This window comes from Mus musculus, chromosome X (assembly GCF_000001635.26).
Source record: "Mus musculus strain C57BL/6J chromosome X, GRCm38.p6 C57BL/6J".
NCBI lineage: Eukaryota > Metazoa > Chordata > Mammalia > Rodentia > Muridae > Mus > Mus musculus.
The window spans coordinates 42208702-42230646 of NC_000086.7; the positions used below are offsets into that span (position 1 = coordinate 42208702).

The 21945-nt window shown below is 35.5% G+C and overlaps 1 protein-coding gene across 13 annotated transcripts in view; it reads left to right on the top strand.

Annotated features, from left to right (window-relative positions):
* Stag2 (stromal antigen 2) overlaps positions 1–21945 on the top strand; it is a 127890-nt gene that overhangs the window by 59405 nt on the left and 46540 nt on the right. For all 13 annotated transcript variants that reach the window (XM_011250984.3, NM_001077712.2, XM_030251277.1 and 10 more), the window contains 9 exons: positions 2377–2541; positions 8634–8730; positions 12277–12353; positions 14545–14749; positions 16227–16378; positions 18088–18161; positions 19510–19633; positions 20423–20521; positions 20618–20697. In XM_011250984.3, coding sequence (XP_011249286.1) covers positions 2377–2541; positions 8634–8730; positions 12277–12353; positions 14545–14749; positions 16227–16378; positions 18088–18161; positions 19510–19633; positions 20423–20521; positions 20618–20697 — 1073 coding nt within the window. The remainder of the gene's footprint in view (positions 1–2376; positions 2542–8633; positions 8731–12276; positions 12354–14544; positions 14750–16226; positions 16379–18087; positions 18162–19509; positions 19634–20422; positions 20522–20617; positions 20698–21945) is intronic.

Sequence of the window (21945 nt, forward strand, 5' to 3'; positions counted from 1 at the left end):
TTTTTTGTTTTTTGTTTGGTTGTGAAGTGATATAGGGAAATCCAGGGGCTCATTTTGGGTGATACTGTTCCCTACGTAAGAGTTTCTGAACTTTGTAAAAGAAGAGAAAGCCAGCTGAGAGCAAGCAAGGCTATGCTAATTTTCTTTGCTCTTGACTGTGGGGTGTGACCGCTTGAATTTCTACCATGCTGTCCCTGAAATGATAGACTGTATCCTGGAAATGTAAGCCAAATAAAGCCTTCCTTCACTAAGTATTTTACCACAGCAATAGAAATTAAAACTAGAACAGTGGCCCATAAAGCCAGATATTTAGTGTTAACTTTATAGACACTTTGCTGACCTTTGCTATCTCTAGATCACAAAAATGTATACCTCAAAAATGTATACCTCTAAAAGGAGCCATGAAATCCTCATATGCAGGGCTCTGAAATGTTTCATTTAAAGATTTTATTTTGGCACTAGCATTTAAATCAGTTAGAGGGGTTGGAGAAATTGCTTAGCACTTAAAAGCACTTGCTTACTGCTGTTTCAAAGGACCAATGTTTGGTTCCTAGTACCCACATGCTGATTTATAGCTGTCTGGAAGTTTAAATGCTGACATTCTAATACCCTCTTCTGCTCTCCCTCAGCACTAGGCACATACATGGTACACCAACATTACATGCAGGTGAAACATTCATACGTACCTAAAAGATGAGTTAGGGTAAATGGTTGATTACATTTATCCCTTGGTAGTATACAAAAGACCTACACAATATCAGATTATACCAAATCCCAGCATGGATGGAGAAGGGGGTGGGGCGGGGTGGTGAGCTATGATGTCATAGCCCTTATCTGAGGAGCTTTTGGCAATTAATGACTGCTGGGAAAGGGAGAATCAGTTTTCTTGGATTTGGCTCCTGAGAGGCTACCCATGCTCCAGTATGTTTTCCAATCGCCATGCAGATGCCATGCAGATATTCATAGCACTAAGTAGACTCCTTTGCTTCAGAGAGGAGTGGGGGAAGGATGGATGGAGGGAGGTAAGGAGGGAGGGAGAGAACAGATGTCATTGTGAGGGAAAACAGAAGAATAGAGGAAACATTAAAGGATTGGGAATTGGATTGAATTTGAACAAAATCTACATGTATGAAAATTTCAATTAAAAGAAAATGTACTCTTTGGTTGGTGGTTTATTCCTTGGCAGCTTTGAGGGGTCTGGTTGGTTGATACTGTTCTTCCTATGAGGTTGGTCACTGGGAAGGGAGTGAGTCCCTTGGTCCTGTGGAGGCTTGATGATCCAGGCTAGGGGAACACTATGCTGCTGAGGCAGGGGTAGGTAAGTGGGTGGGGAACACCCTCATAGAGGCAGGGGGGAAAGAAGGGGATAGGGGGCTTGTGGGGGGGGAACTGCGAAGGGGGATAACATTTGAAATGTAAATCAATAAAAAATGTACTAGGAATGGCTTTTCTTTAAGAAGGTGTAAAGGTTATAGAAGTGAACCATAACATTTTTTGTGTACATATTTATTTATTTTGTGTGTGTGTGTGTGTGTGTATACATATGTGCAAATGGCGTGCATAAGTGGGGATGTGACTGTGCTTCCTGTCAGAGGACAACTTGGGGAGTTGTTCATTATTGTCACTTTAATCTTGGGGATTGAACTCAGGTCATTAGGCTTGGCAGCAAGGGTTTGACCTTATGAGCCATTTCTCTGGGAACCTTTTCACTGATTCAAGAACCTCCTATTCCCAGTGCTGACAGGTTCCTTATAAGTGAACTTCATTTTCCCATAGTTACTAACTGAATTCTCTGGGTGTTTAAGAGTTGGCCCAGGACAAAAATGTATTTTAACTATTTATACTCTCCACAAACCCCTTTTCCCCCTTCCCCCTTTCCTTCCCCTTTCTTCTTTCTTCTCTTTCTCATTCTCTCTCCTCTATTTTCTCCTCTCCTACAAGGCTTCATGCAGCCCAGATTGACCTTAAATTTGTTATAGAGCTGGTCTTGAATTCCTGATACTTCTGCTTCAGACTCTTGCATGCTAGAATTCTAAACATCTGCTACTGTGTTCAGATGGGATAGAAGTGGGTGGACTAATGTGTAGATAAGCAACTTGCCCAAAATCAGTCAACTAATAGGAGTAGAATTTGGGCCTATAGTTTGTTATCACAGGTTATGATCTACTGTAACATAATGTGAGCTTTATGGAAAACAAAACAAAGAGGCTATAATCATGTAACTTATATATGAATGACCTTCTATATATCAAATTTAATAATGTTAAATTATTAGTTGGTTCCTTTGCATTTTCATTTTGAATTTTCAAGTATAGTGGGAGTAATATAAGTTAATCAACTTCTGTTTTTTTTGTTGTTTGTTTTGTTTTTTTACAGACTTGTAAAAAAGGCAAAAAGGGTCCAGCAGAAAAGGGTAAAAGTGGAAATGGAGGAGGAAAACCTCCTTCTGGCTCAAACCGAATGAACGGTCATCATCAACAGAATGGAGTTGAAAACATGATGTTGTTCGAAGTTGTTAAAATGGGCAAGAGTGCTATGCAGGTAATATTTATGATGGTCTTTGAAATTTATTTCTGCCTTTTAAATTCTGCTAACATATAAAGTGCTACTCTGAGTTTTCCTTTCTGTAAAAGTTATTTCTTGTTATATATTTTTCCCCAGCTCCCGTGTGTGTGTGTGTGTGTGTGTGTGTGTGTGTGTGTGTGTGTTTCTGTCTTTGTCATCTGTGTGTACATGTACATGCATGCATGTTCTCCATGGCATGTGCACAGAGGTTAGGGAATAGCTTGGTAGAGTCATTTTCCTCCTTCCGCCTTTGTGAGGGCTTGGGAGAGCAAATCTATTATGGCCAGATTTGCTTTGGCAGGTGCCTCTTACCCACAGAGGATCTTGCTGGCCTGCTTTTAATCTTAATTTTATTTATCACTATTGTGCCTAAGTATGGCATGTTTGTGTGACTGTCATTGTGTGCATACCATGATCCACATGTGGCGGTCAGGGGCCTTCAGTAGGCGTTTGGCTCTCTCTATACTGTGGGTTGCAGAGCTTGGACTCAGGATGCTAGGTGTGCATGACAAGCACTTTACTCATTGAAGCATTTCACTGCTTCTTCCTTGCTTTTCCTATTGTATTTTTAAAAATCCAAAGCCGTGAATGTATTTATTTATTGGTGCTTTCTGGGACTCCAAGCAGAGCCATTTCTATTCTAGGCAAGTGTTCTAACCACTGTACATCTCTAGGCCTTTATGTCTTTGTGTGTGTGTCTTCTTGGTGCTTGAACTCTTGTACAAGTCCTCTACCACTCAACCATGCCCAGTGCTGTGTCTTGAGTCAGTTTCTATTGTTTTCTGTAAATAAATGTTAAGTTAATTGATTGAAGCTTGTTACTGTGCTTGGCTATGAAAATTCATGTTCCTTGGCGTTTATATAGTTGCCATTAATAAATGAAGTCTTAGAGGCTGGAGAGATGTTCAGTGGTTAAGGGCACTTGTTATTCTTGCAAAATGTCTTAGTCAGTGTTCTATTGCTGGGAAGAGACACCATGACCACAGCAACTCTTATAATGGAAAGCATTTAATTGGGGCTTGCTTACAGTTTCAGAGGTTTAGTCTATTGTCCTTATGTCAGAGAGCATGGCAACACTCTGGCAGACATGTTATCTGAGAGCTCTACATCTGGATCCAAAGGCAGCAGAAAGAGAGACACTACAAAGTCCACTCCACACTTCGTACAACAAGGATAAACCTCCTAATAGTCCCATTCCCTATGAACCAAGCATTCAGATCTATGAGTCTATGAGAGCCGGTCTTATTCAACGCCCCACACGGAAGACCTGGGTTCAGTTCCCAGCATTCACAGGTTGATTCATAAATGCCTGTAGCTACAGTGTCAGGAGGTTTGAAGTTCTTTTCTGACTTGTTGTCATTACATGTACATCATTCACATATATACCCTCAGGCATATACACATAAAATAAAACTAAAAAAAAAAAATTAAAAAAGAGTATGGTTAATGTCTTGGTTACATTTCCACTACTGTGACAAAGAACTATCGATAGAAATATACCATCACATTCTACTGGAATATAGTATGAATTAAATGTTATAGGGAATTAACTTCATATACAAGGGTAGTGATCAAAGGAGTAGTTGTCTAGGCTTTATTTTATCAATCAATTTAAATGCATAATTTGCTTATATAATACTGTAAGTATTTGACTTTGTAAATAAGATGTAAAATTTCAAATGTGACCAGTAGTTTCGTATGCAAAATAAAAATATGTAGCCATTTGTGCCTTTAGCAATTTCATAAAGCCAGGAATATATCAATTCATCATTCTAATTCATCTTCTACACTTTAACTTTAATATAGTTACATTTAAACTTTAATATGGTTAAATTTAATGCTTGAAAGTTTTGCTGTTTAATATTTTAAAGTACAATATGAGTACACATTTGACTTTTTGTTCTATAGGGATGAGCTGTCTGTCATCTTGGCATATATACTGTTTTATTTAGTTTCTCTATAGTTTAATAGCACTCAGCTCTGTTAAGATTTCCTTTTGCATTAGTTTTATCAAGTGGGACATGTTATTCTCACCTGTATTGCATTCCATTTTAGTATTTTCGTGTTTTGTTCTTCTTTTTCTCTATAAAACTTTATTTTAATCAGCCAAAGACACTAATGTGTGTGCGTGCAGAGAGAGAGAGCTGGGCGGGGTTGGGGGTGTGTGTGTGAGAGTGTATGTGTGTATGTGTGTCAGAGTCTGAGAGACTTACTGGTTCCTTTTTGGTCAGTTTGGTCAGTGCTGGAAATCAGTCCCTGAACTTGACGCATGCAAAAGCAAGTCCTCTACCACCCACTGAGCTGCAACTCGAGGTTTTCCGTAGCATTTTAGTTCATGTTTATTGTTACAGAATAATACTGGATAGTATATAAACAACTGAAACTGATTTCTCTCTTAAGGAGACTAAAGAGTCTGGGATCAGGGTGCTGGGAGATTTCAGTGTCAGTAGGGCCTTCTTTGTAGTTCCTAGATAGAGCCAACCTCCTTGCACATGTCTTTGTTTGGTGAAAGGTACAAGACAGCTCTCTGGATTCTATTTTATAAAAACATGAATCCCATTTGTGAGGGCTTTATATACTCTAATTGTCTTCTAATGCCCTGTGGAATTTTCCTAATACTATCACAGTGGTTGGTGCTCAGGTCCCAACTGCAGCAGTGTTGAAATGATAGAAATTGCCAGAATTTTCAGCTTACAGTCCCAGCAGAGTAGATGCTGCTTTTATTTTCCTTTAACTCTTCTGGGCCTTTGTTGACTATTTTAGGTTCTCAAATGTTTTTAGACTAGCCTAACTTGCACAGGGACCTGGGGTTTGACCTCTAGCACCAAGAAGAGAAAGATAAGTAAAAATAAAAACCTGACCAGACCTCTGTTTCTGACTGCTCCAATACATTTCTAGTTATCTCCCCAGGGATTGCCCTGAGGCTCTTATTCACCTCTGGGTCACTATATGTATTTGTTCTTGTTTTCCTTTCCTAAGGCCAAATTTGATCAAGGAAATCTGCTTTTTAGAAACTCCTTACCGAAAGTTCCAGCCCAGATTTCCCTATGACATAGTTTCTAATTTTTAGCCACAGTATGTGCTCTGTTCTCAGGCCTCTATGTTTCTCTAGATGCTTGGAATAATTTCTTTATTCCAAAGCAAATAGGAGTGACTGAATCAAAAGATGACTCTTTACAAACCTTATTTTAAATGCTATGTGTGCATGTGTTTCTGTGTGTCGGTATGTGCACTTGATTGCCCTTTGGAACTGGAGGAACAGGTAGCTGTAATCTGCCCGAGGTAGATGTTAGGGACTAAACTCACACATTTCTATAAGAAGAGTATGTATTCTTAACCTTTATTCCATCTCCTCCGTCTCTGAATGTCCCTAGTTTGAAAAGTACTCTTAGGTACTGACTTCTCCTTTTCAATCAAGCTTTTATTCTTACCTTACTTTTAACATTTCATTAGCACATTACAATATCATGTTATTGTCATGTGTGCGTATGTGATTCTGATTTATCCTCTTTCATTAATTTGAGACAGAGCATGCAGCCTAGCTGGCATTAAATTAGTGACTTTCTTTCTTTAGCCACCTGAGTGCTGGTATTTAGGGGCTTAGGCCTCCATACACAATTCTGAATCCTTCTTAGTATGTTATTTGATTAGAAAATTTAGCTATTTGTGATGGTACACACTTATAATCTTAGCCCCCGAGGAAAAATGTCTATGAAATCTTTTGTTCTAAGCCAAGTTGGGCTGCATAATGAATTCCAACTCAGCCTGGGGTACATAGCGAGGAGGTAGTTTTTGAACCACTTTTAGTGTAACAGCCTGCAATTTTTTTTTACATTTTTTTTAATTGTGAAAAACTTATGTTCCTATTGTAAGTTGTACTTCATTTTTAAGAGTTACTTTTTATTACTTTGTGGTTATCTTTTAAAATTTCATTAGATCTTTTTTTATTTATATTGTTTAGTAAACCCTCATTCTTCCTAATAATGTACTGCTCACTGGTAGAAATGCTGTTAGAATTCAGGCAGACTATGTAGGAAAGATGTTGCTCCGTTAGTTTTGTTAGTACTTATTGAACTCTATTAACACAGCTGTCCTAAATCTTTACTCATGCATGGGACATGGTCTCTGGGAATTCAGAGTCTGAAGACAGCCAGAACTTTATCTATAAATACCCTTTTTCATGTGACTTGGGCTTTTTACAGTATATTGTCTGAGTTTGGAGTCTTAAGTAGAATCCTATCTCCTAGCAATCCAAGAAAACAGTTCAGCCATGTGGATTCCCCTGACCTAATTTTGGACATAATCTTGCAACTCTGTTGTAAGGAAATGAGGCACAGCCCCCCTCCCCCTCCCCACACGCCTTATATTCCAGAATAGATTTTAAACACTTGGCAACCATGCTTCTAATGATCATAGCTGTATAATATATTCTTTCTTTCATTAATCATTCTGGAAAAATGTGTCAATTGTGTTGGTTAACATATATAAGCTGTTATATGAAAATGACTTAAATATAGGCCCATTAGTGCAATAAATACCTGAAATGATTAACATAAAAGGAGGGAAAAATTAATTTGAAGTAATTTTAAAATTTTTGATCTGTGCTTCCTTGTCCTCTTCTTATGCAGTGGTGAGGGGAACAGGTGATGAGCCTGCTTATCTCATAGCGTACAGAAGACAGAGGAAGATACTGCTGTTGCATAATTTCTTCTAACTGTCCCCAAATGTTAAAGTCCAAGATGAGGACTAAGCCTTTAACATTTAACACATGAACCTTTGTATGGGAAGTAAACATTCCTCCTGATCCAAATTATAGAAGAAAAATATTTAAGGTTTAATTTCAGTGGTTTTTAGATGTATACAGAAATGTAAAGCTTTCATTATAATTTAGTGTTAGAGCATTTTCAATCTCCCAGAAAGAAAGTCATAGTAATAACTTTATCCTTTCCCAGATCTAGGCTACTGCTAATCTACTTTATATATCTTCACTTGCTCTGGACAGTTTATATAAATGGAATCGAGAGCCTAAGGTTCCTTATGTGTAATTTCTGTTATTTAGCATAACTATAAAGGTCTATTCATGTTGTGGCATGTATTGTGACTATTCCTTTTGGTTGATCTGAACAGTCACTATTTTGTAATATATTCATATACATTTAGTTTGTCACAACTTCTATTTTAAAGTGCTGTGTGAGTGTTTGCTTAGACATATGTTTTAATTTTTCTTGAGTAATATATACCTGAGTGTCAAATTGCAGTGTCATATGATAACTCTATATTTAACTTTTTGAGGAGTTGCCAAAATATTTTTCCAAAGTGACTACCATTTCATATTCGTAGTAGCGGTGGCTTAGCGTTTCATCTTTTCATAGTTTTGCCAATGCTCATTACTGTAATTTTAAAAAGTACAATCATTTTAGTAGGTAAGAAGTGGCATTTTTCCATTTTCTTTTAAAATTTTTGTTCTGTATTAAACATTTTTTCATGTGTTTATTGTCCATTTTTATTGCCTTTACAGAACTCTGTATGTTTAGTTGTCTTCTGTCTCCACCCTTCCATCCACCTCTGTGTGTGTTGTCTTATATAAGTGCACCACATGCATACCTAGTGCCAGCTAAGGTTAGAAAAGGACATTGGATTGCCTGGAGTTATAGACCCTGTGGGTGCTAGGAACCAAACCCACATCCTCTGCAAGAGCTGTTTAACCTTTGAGCCATTTCTCTAGGCTTTATCCTGTCTTTAAAAATATTACTTAGTAGTGAATTTTTTATTACATATTTTGTATACAAATACCTTGTCAGATATGTGATTTTAAAATTGAACTCAGAACTTCAAACTGGGCACCAAGGACCATTATCTCATTGTTGCAGATTTCTTTTAAAATAATGAATAAATAGAAGATTGTTTTGTGTTTTTAGATTTAGTTCTTTAAAATTAAGATCAAACATTCAGTTTAAAAATATTAATACCTGTATTAATATGGTACTACAGACTATCAAATTGTACTACTTTCATTAGAATTGCTTCATAGACAATGATTAAAAGGACTGGTTTTCCTTCCATTCTAGTCGGTGGTAGATGACTGGATCGAGTCCTACAAGCATGACCGGGACATAGCGCTTCTTGACCTTATCAATTTCTTTATTCAGTGCTCAGGCTGCAAAGGTAAAATATATTTATTTTACAATCGTAAGCTCTCAAATAGCCACTGCTTCAAGAAATGTTATCCCTTCTCATAAAAAATAATGTTAAGGTAGTGAATTATTTATATTATATCTGTGCAAAATGTATAAGGAGAAAAGCAAAGAACAGAGCAAGAGAGAGAAAGACCATTAACAAAGGTATATTTATTCACTGTGAAATTTATCTAAAAACTTAGCAATTTATAATGTGTATGGTATTTTATTAGATTTTCTAATTTTTGTATCTGGTTTAGGATAAAGAAATAGAATGAAAAGGGGGGAAGGTAAATAATGAAGCGATAGTTTCAGATGTTATGACATTGAATAATAGAGTGTAGGGGTTAAAACTCAAACTATGAATAGCAGTCTGTAGTGAAATTGCTCTTTATCGTAGGTTTCAAATTGTATGGTGTTGTTACTTTGAAAATATTTTGAAATAGTGAGGAAAGAACAGAGTTAGCAAGTCAGCAGAATTATGTAAATTGGAATTTCATACATACAGTCTCCTTTGGATCAGTGAGTGAGTGCAGAGCCTGGGCGGCTTCTGCTTTCTCCTTTGTCTCTGACACTCACATTATTACAGGTACCTAGGTACTTGGAACTTTTAGGGGTATTAGATTTTTAATGAGAATATCACCACAACTATGAGGATTGGAAAGCTGAAGGGAAAGACAGGCTTAAAATATAATTAAAAGTTGTCTTTTAAAAAATGAGTCATTTAAATGTGGGAAAAATGTAAGAAATTAGTTACTTTAAATTCTACAAGATCTTTTTAAAAATAGTAATTTTACTTGAGAAACAAGTAATACTGACATTTTTATTTGTGGTTGATAAAAGCATTCCATGTGTCTACATAATAAATCTTAGTTGTTATGGTTAAAATAAAGTTAACTCTCTAAGCCTATGATCTTCACATTGTCATTGATTTGATTAATTTTAAGAATAAAAAAAGTTTTTTGAGATGAAGTCTGTTTAGATTGGCATCACACTCTGCTCAAATATTCTTCTTATCTCTGATTCCTGGTTAAGATGGACTACAGGTTTACACAGGAAAAGTCTTCAGAAATGTAAAATCATGTCTTAACAGAGTGGAGAGAGCTGCTTAGTTTCCTTGATTTAGCTAAAGTGAAAATAGCTGCCATTTTTTAGTATTTTACCTGCTTTGAAAACTTTGTTGTTAAGTTCAAAGTGTTCTTCTTTATTAGATCCATCCTTTGTCTGGTGTTGCTTTGTTTTATGGTGAATAAAGTCGTGCTCAATGAACATTTGTCTATTTGCTGGGAACCAGATTTTTAAAACTTTGATGTATTGAAAACTTTGTCATGTCTATTTGGGTATTGATATATTTGTTTTATAAGTACTCGATTTCTATATTTTCAGAATTTATTCCTTAACAGATAAAACTATTTTGGTAGGATTCATTTGGAAATGTGTTAGAAATGTGTTCTCTGTGTGTAGTCGTTTAGTTTATCCGCTGTTGTAGCCGTAGTGTCTACATCTGTTTCATTTTGCTGCAATGTGATCACCTCTGCAGTTGTTCACTCGGTTAGGGATCATTGGCTGGGCTGAGAGCGACTCCAGGACGCTCTGTCTTGCTCTTGTAACTCCAGGTTTTTGCTTGTTTTCTCTTTACTGGTCACCTGTCACTATTTTGTTTACCAGTTTTTAGCACTTTCACTTCCCGTCTTACACATCCTCTGACTGTTGGCTGTGGCCTAGTGATCTTATGGTGGCTTTATTCCTAAGGATTCAGGGTCCGGAGTTATTGGAATCTCTACTTCCGCGCCCCCCCTTTTGTTGCTTATTTTGGGGTTGCTGGCTATCATGTTGTTTGTTTGTGAGGAGGGGAGGATTTATGAAGTGGGGATTGGCATTACTATTCGTCAGAGAATTTACTAGGTTCTACTTTTTTTAATTAGATATTTTCTTCATTTACATTTCAAATGCTATCCAGTAAGTCCCCTATGTATTCCCCCCACCCTATGTTCTACTATGGTTTATTCCCTTTCCTTCTCCTCTTCAAATTTTAGGTGTCAAATTTATATCATTCTTTTTAACCTATTTTATCAGATCCTTGAGAATTCCATAAAATTTGTTTTGGTCATAATTACATCTTCCAATTCTTCCCACATCCATCTTCTCTTTCCTGCCCACCCAACTTATTAGTCCTTCTGACCCTCTTCTATTGAAATGCACTAAAGTTAAGTTGTGCTGTCAAAATGTTCTTGGATCTGTGGCTTTCTCCTGGAACATGGTCAGCTTGCTAAGGGCTGCACTCTTAGAGAAAAGCAGTTTTCCATTTCCCAGGTTTTGTACATACTGTCTCAGTCACTGTGAGCACATATGTGCAGCTGCTCTGCTATGTTCAGAAACCATGTTTTCTTTCTTGTACTTACCATCTCTGTTTCTTATGTTCTTTCTGCCCCATCTTCCACATTGTCAACCACATCTTGGGAGGAGGAGGGAGATCAGAATATAGGTTCAGTTTGGGGCTTAGAATTCTATAGTCTCTTATTCTCTGTACCTTCACTGGTAGTTCTGTGTTTTGATCACCATCTCTAAATAATTAATCTGTGGGTATGATGAGAAATCATTCAGAATTACTTTAATACTATGTCCATTTAGCAAAAATGATAGTAGTAGCTTCTCTGCTAAGGAAGGTCTATGCCTCACGTAGTCATCAGTTCTTTGTCTGATAATGGTGCCAGTTATTGCTTACATCTTCTGCATGGTAGGATTGATGAGTATTTTCTTCCATTGGTAGTGCACCTTGCAGCACTGTGAAAACTCGCCAATTGGGACGAATTTTCTAGGTCCGTCCATAGTGGTATAAAGGATTAGAAGGAAATAATGGCTTTTTAATATCCACTAGCTTATTGGACCTATAACTTGCTCCTGACATCTATAGTCTGATTAGAGGATGTCAGTGTGTAGTTGTTTTGTGCATAGTATTGTCCACTAAAGGAGCATGGTAAAGAGAACAGTGCTTGCTACGTTTCCCGGTCTTCACATTCATCCTCAACATTTCGAATGTTACCCTTGATTATTTATTGTTAAGAGGTAAAACATATCTAGTTATTCTTTTATAGATACCAGATGTCGTATCTGGATATTTAAAACATTTTTAAAAGTGCTTCACTTGTAGAAGTTTTTCTTGTTCTTATTGTCCAAACAGTGATACACTATAACAACCATACCTTTAGCACTATATTAGGTAGTATAAATAATCCAAAAACGAGGATGCTATGCATAGATTATATCCAGATATGACAATGATTTTAAATCAGTACCCCAAAATTGTAGTATCTTATTCCCCATGAATAGAGAGAGACCGTTGCATCATAGCATATCATAGTATGAGTAAAGTAAGATGTGTAGTAATTGATCATGCTTAGAAGAACCTTGGCTATTAGCAGTGTGAGGTTAAGAAATATGCTTTTATTGTGAATGTAGACTTATTAGATATGATATTTTACATTTTCTGTTAGTTCTTTTCATTATATTAACCTTTGATACTTGGAAATTTCAGGAGTCGTCACAGCAGAGATGTTCAGACATATGCAGAACTCTGAGATAATTCGAAAAATGACAGAAGAATTTGACGAGGTAACATTCTAAATGTTTTAATAGTTTTATTCATGTCAATCATGGCTTAGTGCTCATATTTTTTACTTACTAATATTGTAGATGTTGTTTATGGTATTAAGTGATAGCTATGTAACCTCAGGTAAGTTGTCTTAGCATCAGTGTCATTACATTAATCTGTAAATTGGTATAATAAGTTTTGTTAGAAGGTTGCTGTGAAAGTGACATTTTAAGACACTAGAGAGTCAATAGGCAATAGTCAATATCTGGTGTCAAAAAGTAAGTAATTTATGAAAATTGCATAGCATTTAAAATTTTTATGCACATTGTAAGAAGTTAATAACTATCATTATAAATATAAAAATCTGAGAACATAATTGAGAATATAACATTCTGAGGTACTGGAAAAGATTTGTTCAATTTGAGGAACTAGGTAGTTTAGATAAAGAATTGTATAGATTATTACATAAAACATTTATAATTCACCTGTAAGAACAATAAAAAGAGTATATGTTAAAGTTGATTACCACAACGATATCATTGGAATATTTTATTGGTAGCTTTACTAATGTGAAATTTTCTTCAGGATACAAATTTGGGTTTGTTTTATCATAGTTGTACTTTAGCTCCAGGAGTTTTACACTTCTAAAACAACTTGACTTTTCAGGTAGAAACTCTTGTCTCACTTGTTTTATTTGCTTATTTTCTCTTACCCTGTCTAATGAAAAAGCTTTCAGCTATCATTCTAAGAGACAGATGAGTTGTTAAATGGATTTGATGCCACTAAGTGCTATTCATCAGTCCCTTATTAGAAGGAAGGTATTTATGAGCAGTGGTATTTTTTTAACCTTTCAGTAGTAAATGTTTGAGTGAGAGCCTTACTAAAAGAAAACAAGGCTTTGGGTTAATCATATTGAAACAATGATAAAACCAAAGCAAACCAATTTGTTCACAACTATATTTCAGTGTAGTATAGTCAAATTTACCTAACAGTAGCTCAGTGTCAGAAATGTGCATTTAACTTGGTCTAGACCCTGCATTTAGCTCCCCTTGGTTCAGGAAGTAAATGGAAGGGAATCATTTTATGGTGAATACTAGGTCCTTAGTCTCAAGCACAGAACTTGTATATAGCATGAATTAAAAAAAATATATGTTAAATGTTAAAAAAGTTTACTACAGTTATCAAATTGATTTTAAATTATATTTTGTGTCTTTTGCCAGACACTCTTTAAGATTTTTTATATACTATTCTGTTTTTTAAGCATTTATTTAAATATATTTATGATGGATGTGTATATACATGCATTCATGCATGTATGCATACCTGCTTTGGGTGGAACCCAGGGCCTTATTCTTGGCATGTGCTCTACTACTAAGCTGAGCCCTCAGCCTAAGACTTCTTTTCATGATACATTGAGGATATCAGTTTACATTCAGAATGACAAATGCCCCCATTTTTGTATAAAGAAAATCTCGATTGGTGGCCTTTAAGACTGTAGTAGCAGGGGATTGGGGGTGTGGGTATGGGGGACTTTTGGGATAGCATTGGAAATGTAAACGAGGAAAATACCTAATTAAAAAAATGTAAAAAAAAAAAGACTGTAGTAGCTACATTTCATTTATTTAATTTTGTTTTTTTATTTGGTGCTTGGGATCAGATTTAAGCCCTCACTCATGCTGGCAAGTATTGTACAACTGAGCTGTCTATCAGCTTTGCATTTGTTAAATTATTTGATTATTTATGCCCATTATCCACCTGGTGTCCTGAAACTAATAAAAATTTTAAATGTCTTTTGCTTTATGTATCATTCTATTTAACTGGCTGAGAATACAATTTTGTTTTTTTGAATCTGAAGAAATAATTTTCGTTTCTTTTTGTTCGAAAGAAATTTGGTAGGTATATTTGTGCTTTTCAGAAGCTTTTCGACTTTGATGAGGGAAAACTTAATATTTTCACCTCAGTAATTGATATTTAATTTCATTGATTAAAGTGAAGCTCATTAAAATGCCTACTTTGATCTTAAATAGAAGGGCATTGTTCAAAGAGGCACACATCTATCTTTGCATATTCTTTTGCTTTCTTTGAGAATTTATTGTCAAAAAGAAGGTATAATACAGTAGTATTTTCATGGTTTTGCCTAGAGTTTATTAAAAGCAAATGAAGTAAGTCATGAGCTTGAAATGAATTGCTGTATGTACATTTTTATTTTAGGATAGTGGGGATTACCCACTTACCATGGCTGGTCCTCAGTGGAAGAAGTTCAAGTCCAGCTTCTGTGAGTTCATTGGTGTGTTAGTACGGCAGTGTCAATACAGTATCATATATGATGAGTACATGATGGATACTGTCATTTCACTTCTTACTGGATTGTCTGACTCCCAAGTCAGAGCATTTCGACATACAAGCACCCTGGCAGGTTGGTATTTTGAAATGTTTTCTGGACATTCCTTTCAGTTAGAGGCAAGAAGGATTACAATCAAAGGAAGAAACAAGTAGTAATAATATGAACTTTTTTTCTTTTAAGTATTTTTGAGATAGCACCTCAATGTGTAGTTCTGACTGGCAGACTATGCTGGCCTTGAACTCACAAACATCTATCTGCCTCTGCATCCTGAGTGGTGCTCTTTTTCCCCTTAAATATAGTGACCACTAAGCTCATAATCGCTCTCTGCAGCTCCATGTTTACCTTTGGGAATTGATTGGTACTTTTACTTTGGATTCTTTGCTCAGGCTGTTAAATAGTTTACGCAAGCGTAGTAGCCAGAAATAAAGGTGCACATCTGCTTTGTTATATCACACACTGGCAGGTGTTTTGAAGTATAGTAATGAAAGGACAGAATTATCAGATATTTGGATTAATCATTAATAATTAATACATTCCAAAGTCCACCCAAAAGTAATCTGACTGTCCCAAGTTCAGTAACAGAAGATTCTAGAGAACATTTCCTGAAGATGCCTTTTGTTAATTACCTTTTCATTGTGTGTGTAGGAAAACTAAAAGTGAATACTTATGAAACATTTTAACCCAAAATAATTTGATGAGGCCGTTCAAGTTGGGTATGGTGGTTTGTGTTCATAATCTCTGGACTCAGAGGCTTATGCAGGAGGGTTACCATGCGTTAGAGGTCAGCATGGTCAACAGTGTGAGGCCCTGTCTCAGAAGTTCTTTTGAAAATAGTATTTGGCCTTCCTGCTTGAGGCCAATGGATAGTAAAGCGGGGATAAACTGTAATTTACTGAGAAGGTGAATCCCAGTCTCTATACATCAATGTCGGAAACATGTTACTCTATATGTGTTTATGTCTGTACATTATGTGTGTGCCTATTGCTTGGGGCAGGCAGAAGAGGCGTTCGGTTTCCTAGAACGGGGGTTACAGATGGCTGTAAGATGTCATGTGGGTGCTGGGAATTGAACTTGGGTCCTCTGGAAGAACAGTCAGTGTTCTTTTTTTTTGTTTGTTTTGTTTTTTGTTTTTTTTTTGTTTCCATTTTTTTATTAGGTATTTAGCTCATTTACAGTCAGTGTTCTTAACTGTTGAGCTATCTCTCCAGGCCAAGGACCCAGTTTACTTAATGTCAAGTTTCCATATCCTTAGGTCTTATTTTGACAGGTATTTGTGAGGATTGAGAGATAACCCAATCCATGGTAAGTATTAAGCTAGACAGTTTACTCACTCTATACATCATACACTGTTATCATTCATAGCACTTGTATGCTTTAATTTTGTCAAAAGCAGATTAGCTGTTCTTCGCTTAATTGCTTTTAATTTGATCTTGTTAATACATAAATATCACTTTGTATGTATTATAAGTATTATGCTGCATTCATAACTTTTCTCATTATTGATAAGTATCTATTATACTAATTTCAACATTTTCCCCTTAAAACCTAGCTATGAAGTTGATGACTGCTTTGGTAAATGTGGCACTAAATCTTAGCATTAATATGGATAACACACAAAGACAGTACGAGGCAGAACGGAATAAAATGATTGGAAAACGAGCTAACGAAAGGCTAGAACTCCTGTTACAAAAGCGTAAAGAGGTAAGCTTTAGGCTTAAGTGTTTAGGCTATTATTATGCAGCCAACCTGCTTAGCATGAATTATAACTTTCTAGACTCAAATAATTTTTATAAGTTGTTTGTTTGTGGTAAAGATTGACCCTAGGAGCTTATGAATACCAAGTATGTGGCTCACCACTGAACCACAGGATTCCAGCTCCAAGAATTTAGTTTTGTTTATGCACCAGTCTTGAAGCTTTATTAACTATCCAAGCCAACAATACCTCATGCGTTTTTGTGTAGGCTATCATTGTTTATTTATTATGCTTAATAACATGATTTGGATTAGTCTGGAAAGTTATCTAAGCCTTAGTATTATTTGTGTTATTGACATTCTGTCCTCACTTTCTTCCTTAGTTTATGGATGACATGAAATGAGATTTCATAGTTAATGTATGAACTTCCTTTTAAAAAACGACTTAAAGCCTTGTTGTTGTTTTTTTTTTTTTTTCTTTTTTTTCTTTTCTTTTTTTAAAGTCAGGGTTTGTCTGTTTAATAGCCTAGGCTGCCCTGGAACTCTCACCCTGTTGACTAGGCTGTCTCAGAACTCAGAGATCTACCTGCCTCTGCCGCCTGAGAGCTGTGATTAAAGGTGTGTGCCATCATCATGTGGCTTGACTAAAGGCTGTTTTTTCTTTTTGTCTTTTTGTTTTGTTTTGTTTTTTTGAGACAGGGTTTCTCTGTGTAGCCCTGGCTGTCTTGGAATTCACTCTGTAGACCAGGCTGGCCTGGAACTCAGAAATCCTCCTGCCTCTGCCTCCCAAGTGCTGGGGTTAAAGATGTGTGCCACTACGCCCGGCTCTTTTTGTCTTTTTAAATTATTAATTTCTTTACAGTAGGTGACACATGGTTTTCTGCTTATGAAATTCAGCTTCAAATGAGGAAGTTCAGTTGTAGCTTTAATCCTAAACAATAACAGATCAAGTTTTTCAGTGTTGCATTCAAAAATTTTCTCATTATTGATATGTTTTTCTAGCTCATAATGAGATTTAAAAATTTTGCATGATTAAACTAATATGAAAATTGTTACATAAAATTTAATTCAAATCGTTAATATGATAACAGTTTATTTACTTGACCCTGGGAGGTGTTTTGTTTTGTTTTGTTTTTGTGGTGGAAGTAGAAGCTTAAAGTCTACATTGGTTATTTCTGAATTAGTCAGGTACATTGACTCAATAAAGTTAAAAACAAGTAAAGACTGGGTGGTGATGATGGCGCACACCTTCAGTTCTAGCACTCGAGGCAGAGGCAGGCAGATCTCTGAGTTCAAGGCCAGCCTGCTCTATACAGGGAGTTTCCGGATGACTGGGGTTACACAGAAAAACCCCATCTTGGAATAAAAAGAAGAAAAAGAAAGCAAAGACAGATACTTCTTTAAATTCTTGCATGCGAATAGTCATTATAAGCGGAAATGCATAAGTGTTTATTGTTCAGTGGAAATTCAGAAGCAGTAAAAAAAAATTAATTGACCAGCTAAATTTTAGACGTTAAGTCATGTATTTAAAGAAACAAAGGATGGTATTTACTTGATAGCCAACCTCTTTCTCTATTGGTTACTTTTATCCAATAGAATAAAACTGTGTAGTCTCTAAATACTGCTGAAAATCTGTTTATTTTTACTTATAACATTTAAGTGTTGTTTTGATTGTGCATTTTTTGCAATTCAAAAAATGATGTGTTCTTTTTTTATAGCTTCAGGAAAATCAAGATGAGATAGAAAATATGATGAATGCAATATTTAAAGGAGTGTTTGTACATAGATACAGGTAAGGCAAGACAGATTCCTTTAAAGTGGTTGAGACAGACAGTATACTGTAATGGAGGTTATAGTAAGATAAAGTTTGGAGACTGAGTAAGTCTGGGAGATGTAGCTACTGCTCTGATGTTGATGTTTCCTATCTGACGAAAGGGTGATGCTCTGCCTGAGTTGTCATAGTCCAGCCTAGGGAAAGTACTCTTCTTCACTTAGTGCATAGAATGCTTCATTGCTTTTGGATATACTGTGCTGCTAATTCCTGACCCTTCTATTTAATTTCACTGGGAAAGTTTGGATAGATTAAAGTAAGATGCTTCTTTTTGTTATTTTGAATTAGCAGATGAAAAAGGTAATCTTATCACAATTTATAACATTTGCAAACAGTAGTACCAGTTTTATTCAACCTCATTTCCTCTACTTGGTACTTAGTAAATCCATTAAATGCTTGTTTTGTGCGATTCTCATATTCTTGCTGTTTTGTTTCTTTTACCACTATTCTTAGTTTCTTCCCTTATCATATTTGTATTCATTGATTATTCCAGTTTCTTAAAACATTCTTCTCTGTGTTATTCCTCTGCTTTCTATGACTCACCACTATACAAAAGATGTATTCAAAATGGCTTAGTAAAAGCCAAATAAGGTGACACAGATTTGCATTTTCAAGAGTAGAAAGCATTAGGGTCACTTGAGTCAAGGAGTTTTTTTTTTTTTTTTTAAATCATAGGCTAGCCTAAGTGTTATGGCTGTAAAGTAGTTATACATGGAAGATTATGATCTTGCTTTTTTGCCTGCTACCTTCTGAACACAGTCATAAGCAAAAATTGGAATAAGGTCTAGAGCAAGTGGTTTTCAACTTGTGAGTCAGGGCCCCTTTGGGATTGAATGACCATCTCTGTGGTATCCCATCGAAAACACAGATGCTTGCATATTATGATTTACAATAGTAGCAAAACTTCAGGTATGAAGTAGCAGTGAGAATTTAATTTTATGTTCGGGATCACCACAACATTTTTTATTAAAGGCTTGCAGCATTCGGGAGTTTGAGATTACTGGTCTAGAATAAAAGGTGAAAGCAGGATTTTGTTTGAGACAGGTTTGTTTGTTTGTTTGTTTGTTTTTTTAACCAACAAAGGAGTGAATTAATTTTGCTTAATTTAAGTATTTTTATTCTTCTTTGCCGGTTAGATTGCAAGCATGTTGACATTTGGAGCCATGCTTCATTTCAGCTCCTTTTAGTCCTCAACAATAGTTAATGTTGATGGGGTATGAAGGTGAGAGATACATGGCATCTCTTCAGTAGGCCATATGCCCAGTCGTACAGAAGCACTGATTATGTGACTTGCCCTTCCTCCATTTAGGGATGCAATAGCTGAAATCAGAGCTATATGCATTGAAGAGATTGGCATTTGGATGAAGATGTATAGTGATGCCTTCCTTAATGACAGCTATTTAAAATATGTTGGTTGGACTATGCATGATAAGGTAAGATTTGCCCCATTGATTCCTCCATCTATGCAGATATGAGTATACAGTTCTCATATATAACTTAAGTATCTGAGCTAGGTGTGGTGGTACATGTGGTAAATTTCAGCACTCTGGAGGCAGAGGCAGGAGGTTCTCTCTGAATTTGAAGCCAGTCTGATCTACACAGTCAGCCCTAGAACTTCTAGGACTACTTAGAGGTACTGTTTAAAAGAGAAAAAGAAAAAGATATCCACATGGATGTGTACTTTTGGCCACATCCCTTGAAAATCTTGTTTTTATTCTTTTTTATCTGTTTTGTCAAAACTTGGTCAGTAGCACAAATTCCCCTGGACCATTAAGCCATGGACACTACTTTGTATTCTACCTACAGCCCCACACAGTTCAGTTTCTCTTTAATTTTTATCTTAATAATAATACTAAACCTGTATCTTAGTCAAATCACATCTTAAACTTGGGCCTCTGAACTTTAATACAGGTTTTTCTTTTTCTTAAACTATCATTTTTAAGCTAAGTCATTAACCTTGGAGCAGTTCCTTACAAGTAATGAAATATGCTTCTATCTATCTATCTATCTATCTATCTATCACTTTTCACAATAGTTTTCCTTTCATAAAGTTTTGAGAAATACTATCAACTTACAGAAATAGTAATAAATGTTTGAAGTGATATATTTTTCATTGTCAAATATTACTGTTTCTGTTTATATTTTTAAGTAGAAAATATATACTTAAAATTTGAGCTTGGAAATACATGATTTTGAATATATTTTCTCTTCATTTCTTCTAGCAAGGTGAAGTCAGACTCAAATGTCTTACTGCTTTACAAGGGCTTTACTATAACAAAGAACTTAATTCCAAACTGGAACTCTTTACCAGTCGATTCAAGGTTAGTTTTCATCAAGTATTTAAAATTATTTGTAATTTGAAATACCTTTCTTGTTTTCTTTTACAAATACAAATTTTACAAATTTTTTTTCCTTAGGATAGAATTGTGTCTATGACCCTTGACAAAGAATATGATGTTGCAGTACAAGCAATAAAGTTACTCACTCTTGTTTTACAGTAAGTATATATTTCTTTATTACTAGTGTCCAGATATTTTGATAGTACTTTAAGTATGCTTGGTTCACATGCATTTATGCCTAAATTTTAATAGCTTCCGTCATAGCATTTTAAGTTAGCAGTTTTATTCATCCATCCATTTGTCCCATCTGTCCGTCTGTCCATAGATTTCTTATGATGTTCCTATGAGGGGTTGCAGACTCCTGGGTTCAGGTGTATTTTCTACTTTAGGCTCTAGCTGAGAACTAACCCCAGCTAGAAATTTCTAACTTCTTCATGTAAAGTTCAGAAAATACAGGAAGACGGAACTCTTGAGTCTGTGAAATTATAGTTGAGAATTCATTTCTTCCAATTCTCTTGGGAGTCTTCTCTTTTTTTAGCTGGTCTTGATGCTATAGAAATAAAGTTAAACTTTTCAGTGAACAGAGAAAAGTATGTATTATCTTTGTTACATTGTAAGTATGAACATTTATTGATATCTATTATGCTTCTATACTACTGGTAAATAAGTCTGAATTTAATAATACTCTACTAATATGTGATAGTGGTGCTATAAATGTTTCCCACGTTTTAAAAACAATTGCAATAAAAATATAGAATATAGAAGTTGCCATTTTGACTATTAAGCATAAGGATCAGTAGCAATAGGCATTTTTATAGTTAGGCAAGTGTCACCTGTGTTCATCTCTTGAACCTTTTAAAATCATTGTATATTAGATTTTTAAAAATTTTTTTTCTAAGATTTATTTATTTTATATATGTGAGTACACTGTAGCTGTCTTCAGACACTCCAAAAGAGGGCATCGGATCCCATTACAGATGGTTGTGAGCCACCATGTGGTTGCTGGGATTTGAGCTCAGGACCTCTGGAACAGCACTCAGTGCTTTTAACCTCTGAGCCATCTCTCCAGCCCTGTATATTAGATTTGTACTCATTAGATATGTAGTTTTTCTTCTTTTACCTGCCAGATTCTCATAAAAACTTGTCATTTCTATTTGAATGAATTTGCCTGTTTTTGATATTCATAGAAATGCAACTGTAATATTTGTCCTTTGATTTGCTACACATAAACATGTATCAGGAATTACTTCCCGTTTTGTTGGATACTATTTCACTGTATGCATATAGCATATTGCATTTTTTCATTCATCTGTTCATGGCACCATGGGTTCTTTTCCAACTTTGGCTATTAAAAATTTGTATCTATTAGCAGAGTTGTTTTGGTACATGTGACCTTGCTTTCAGTT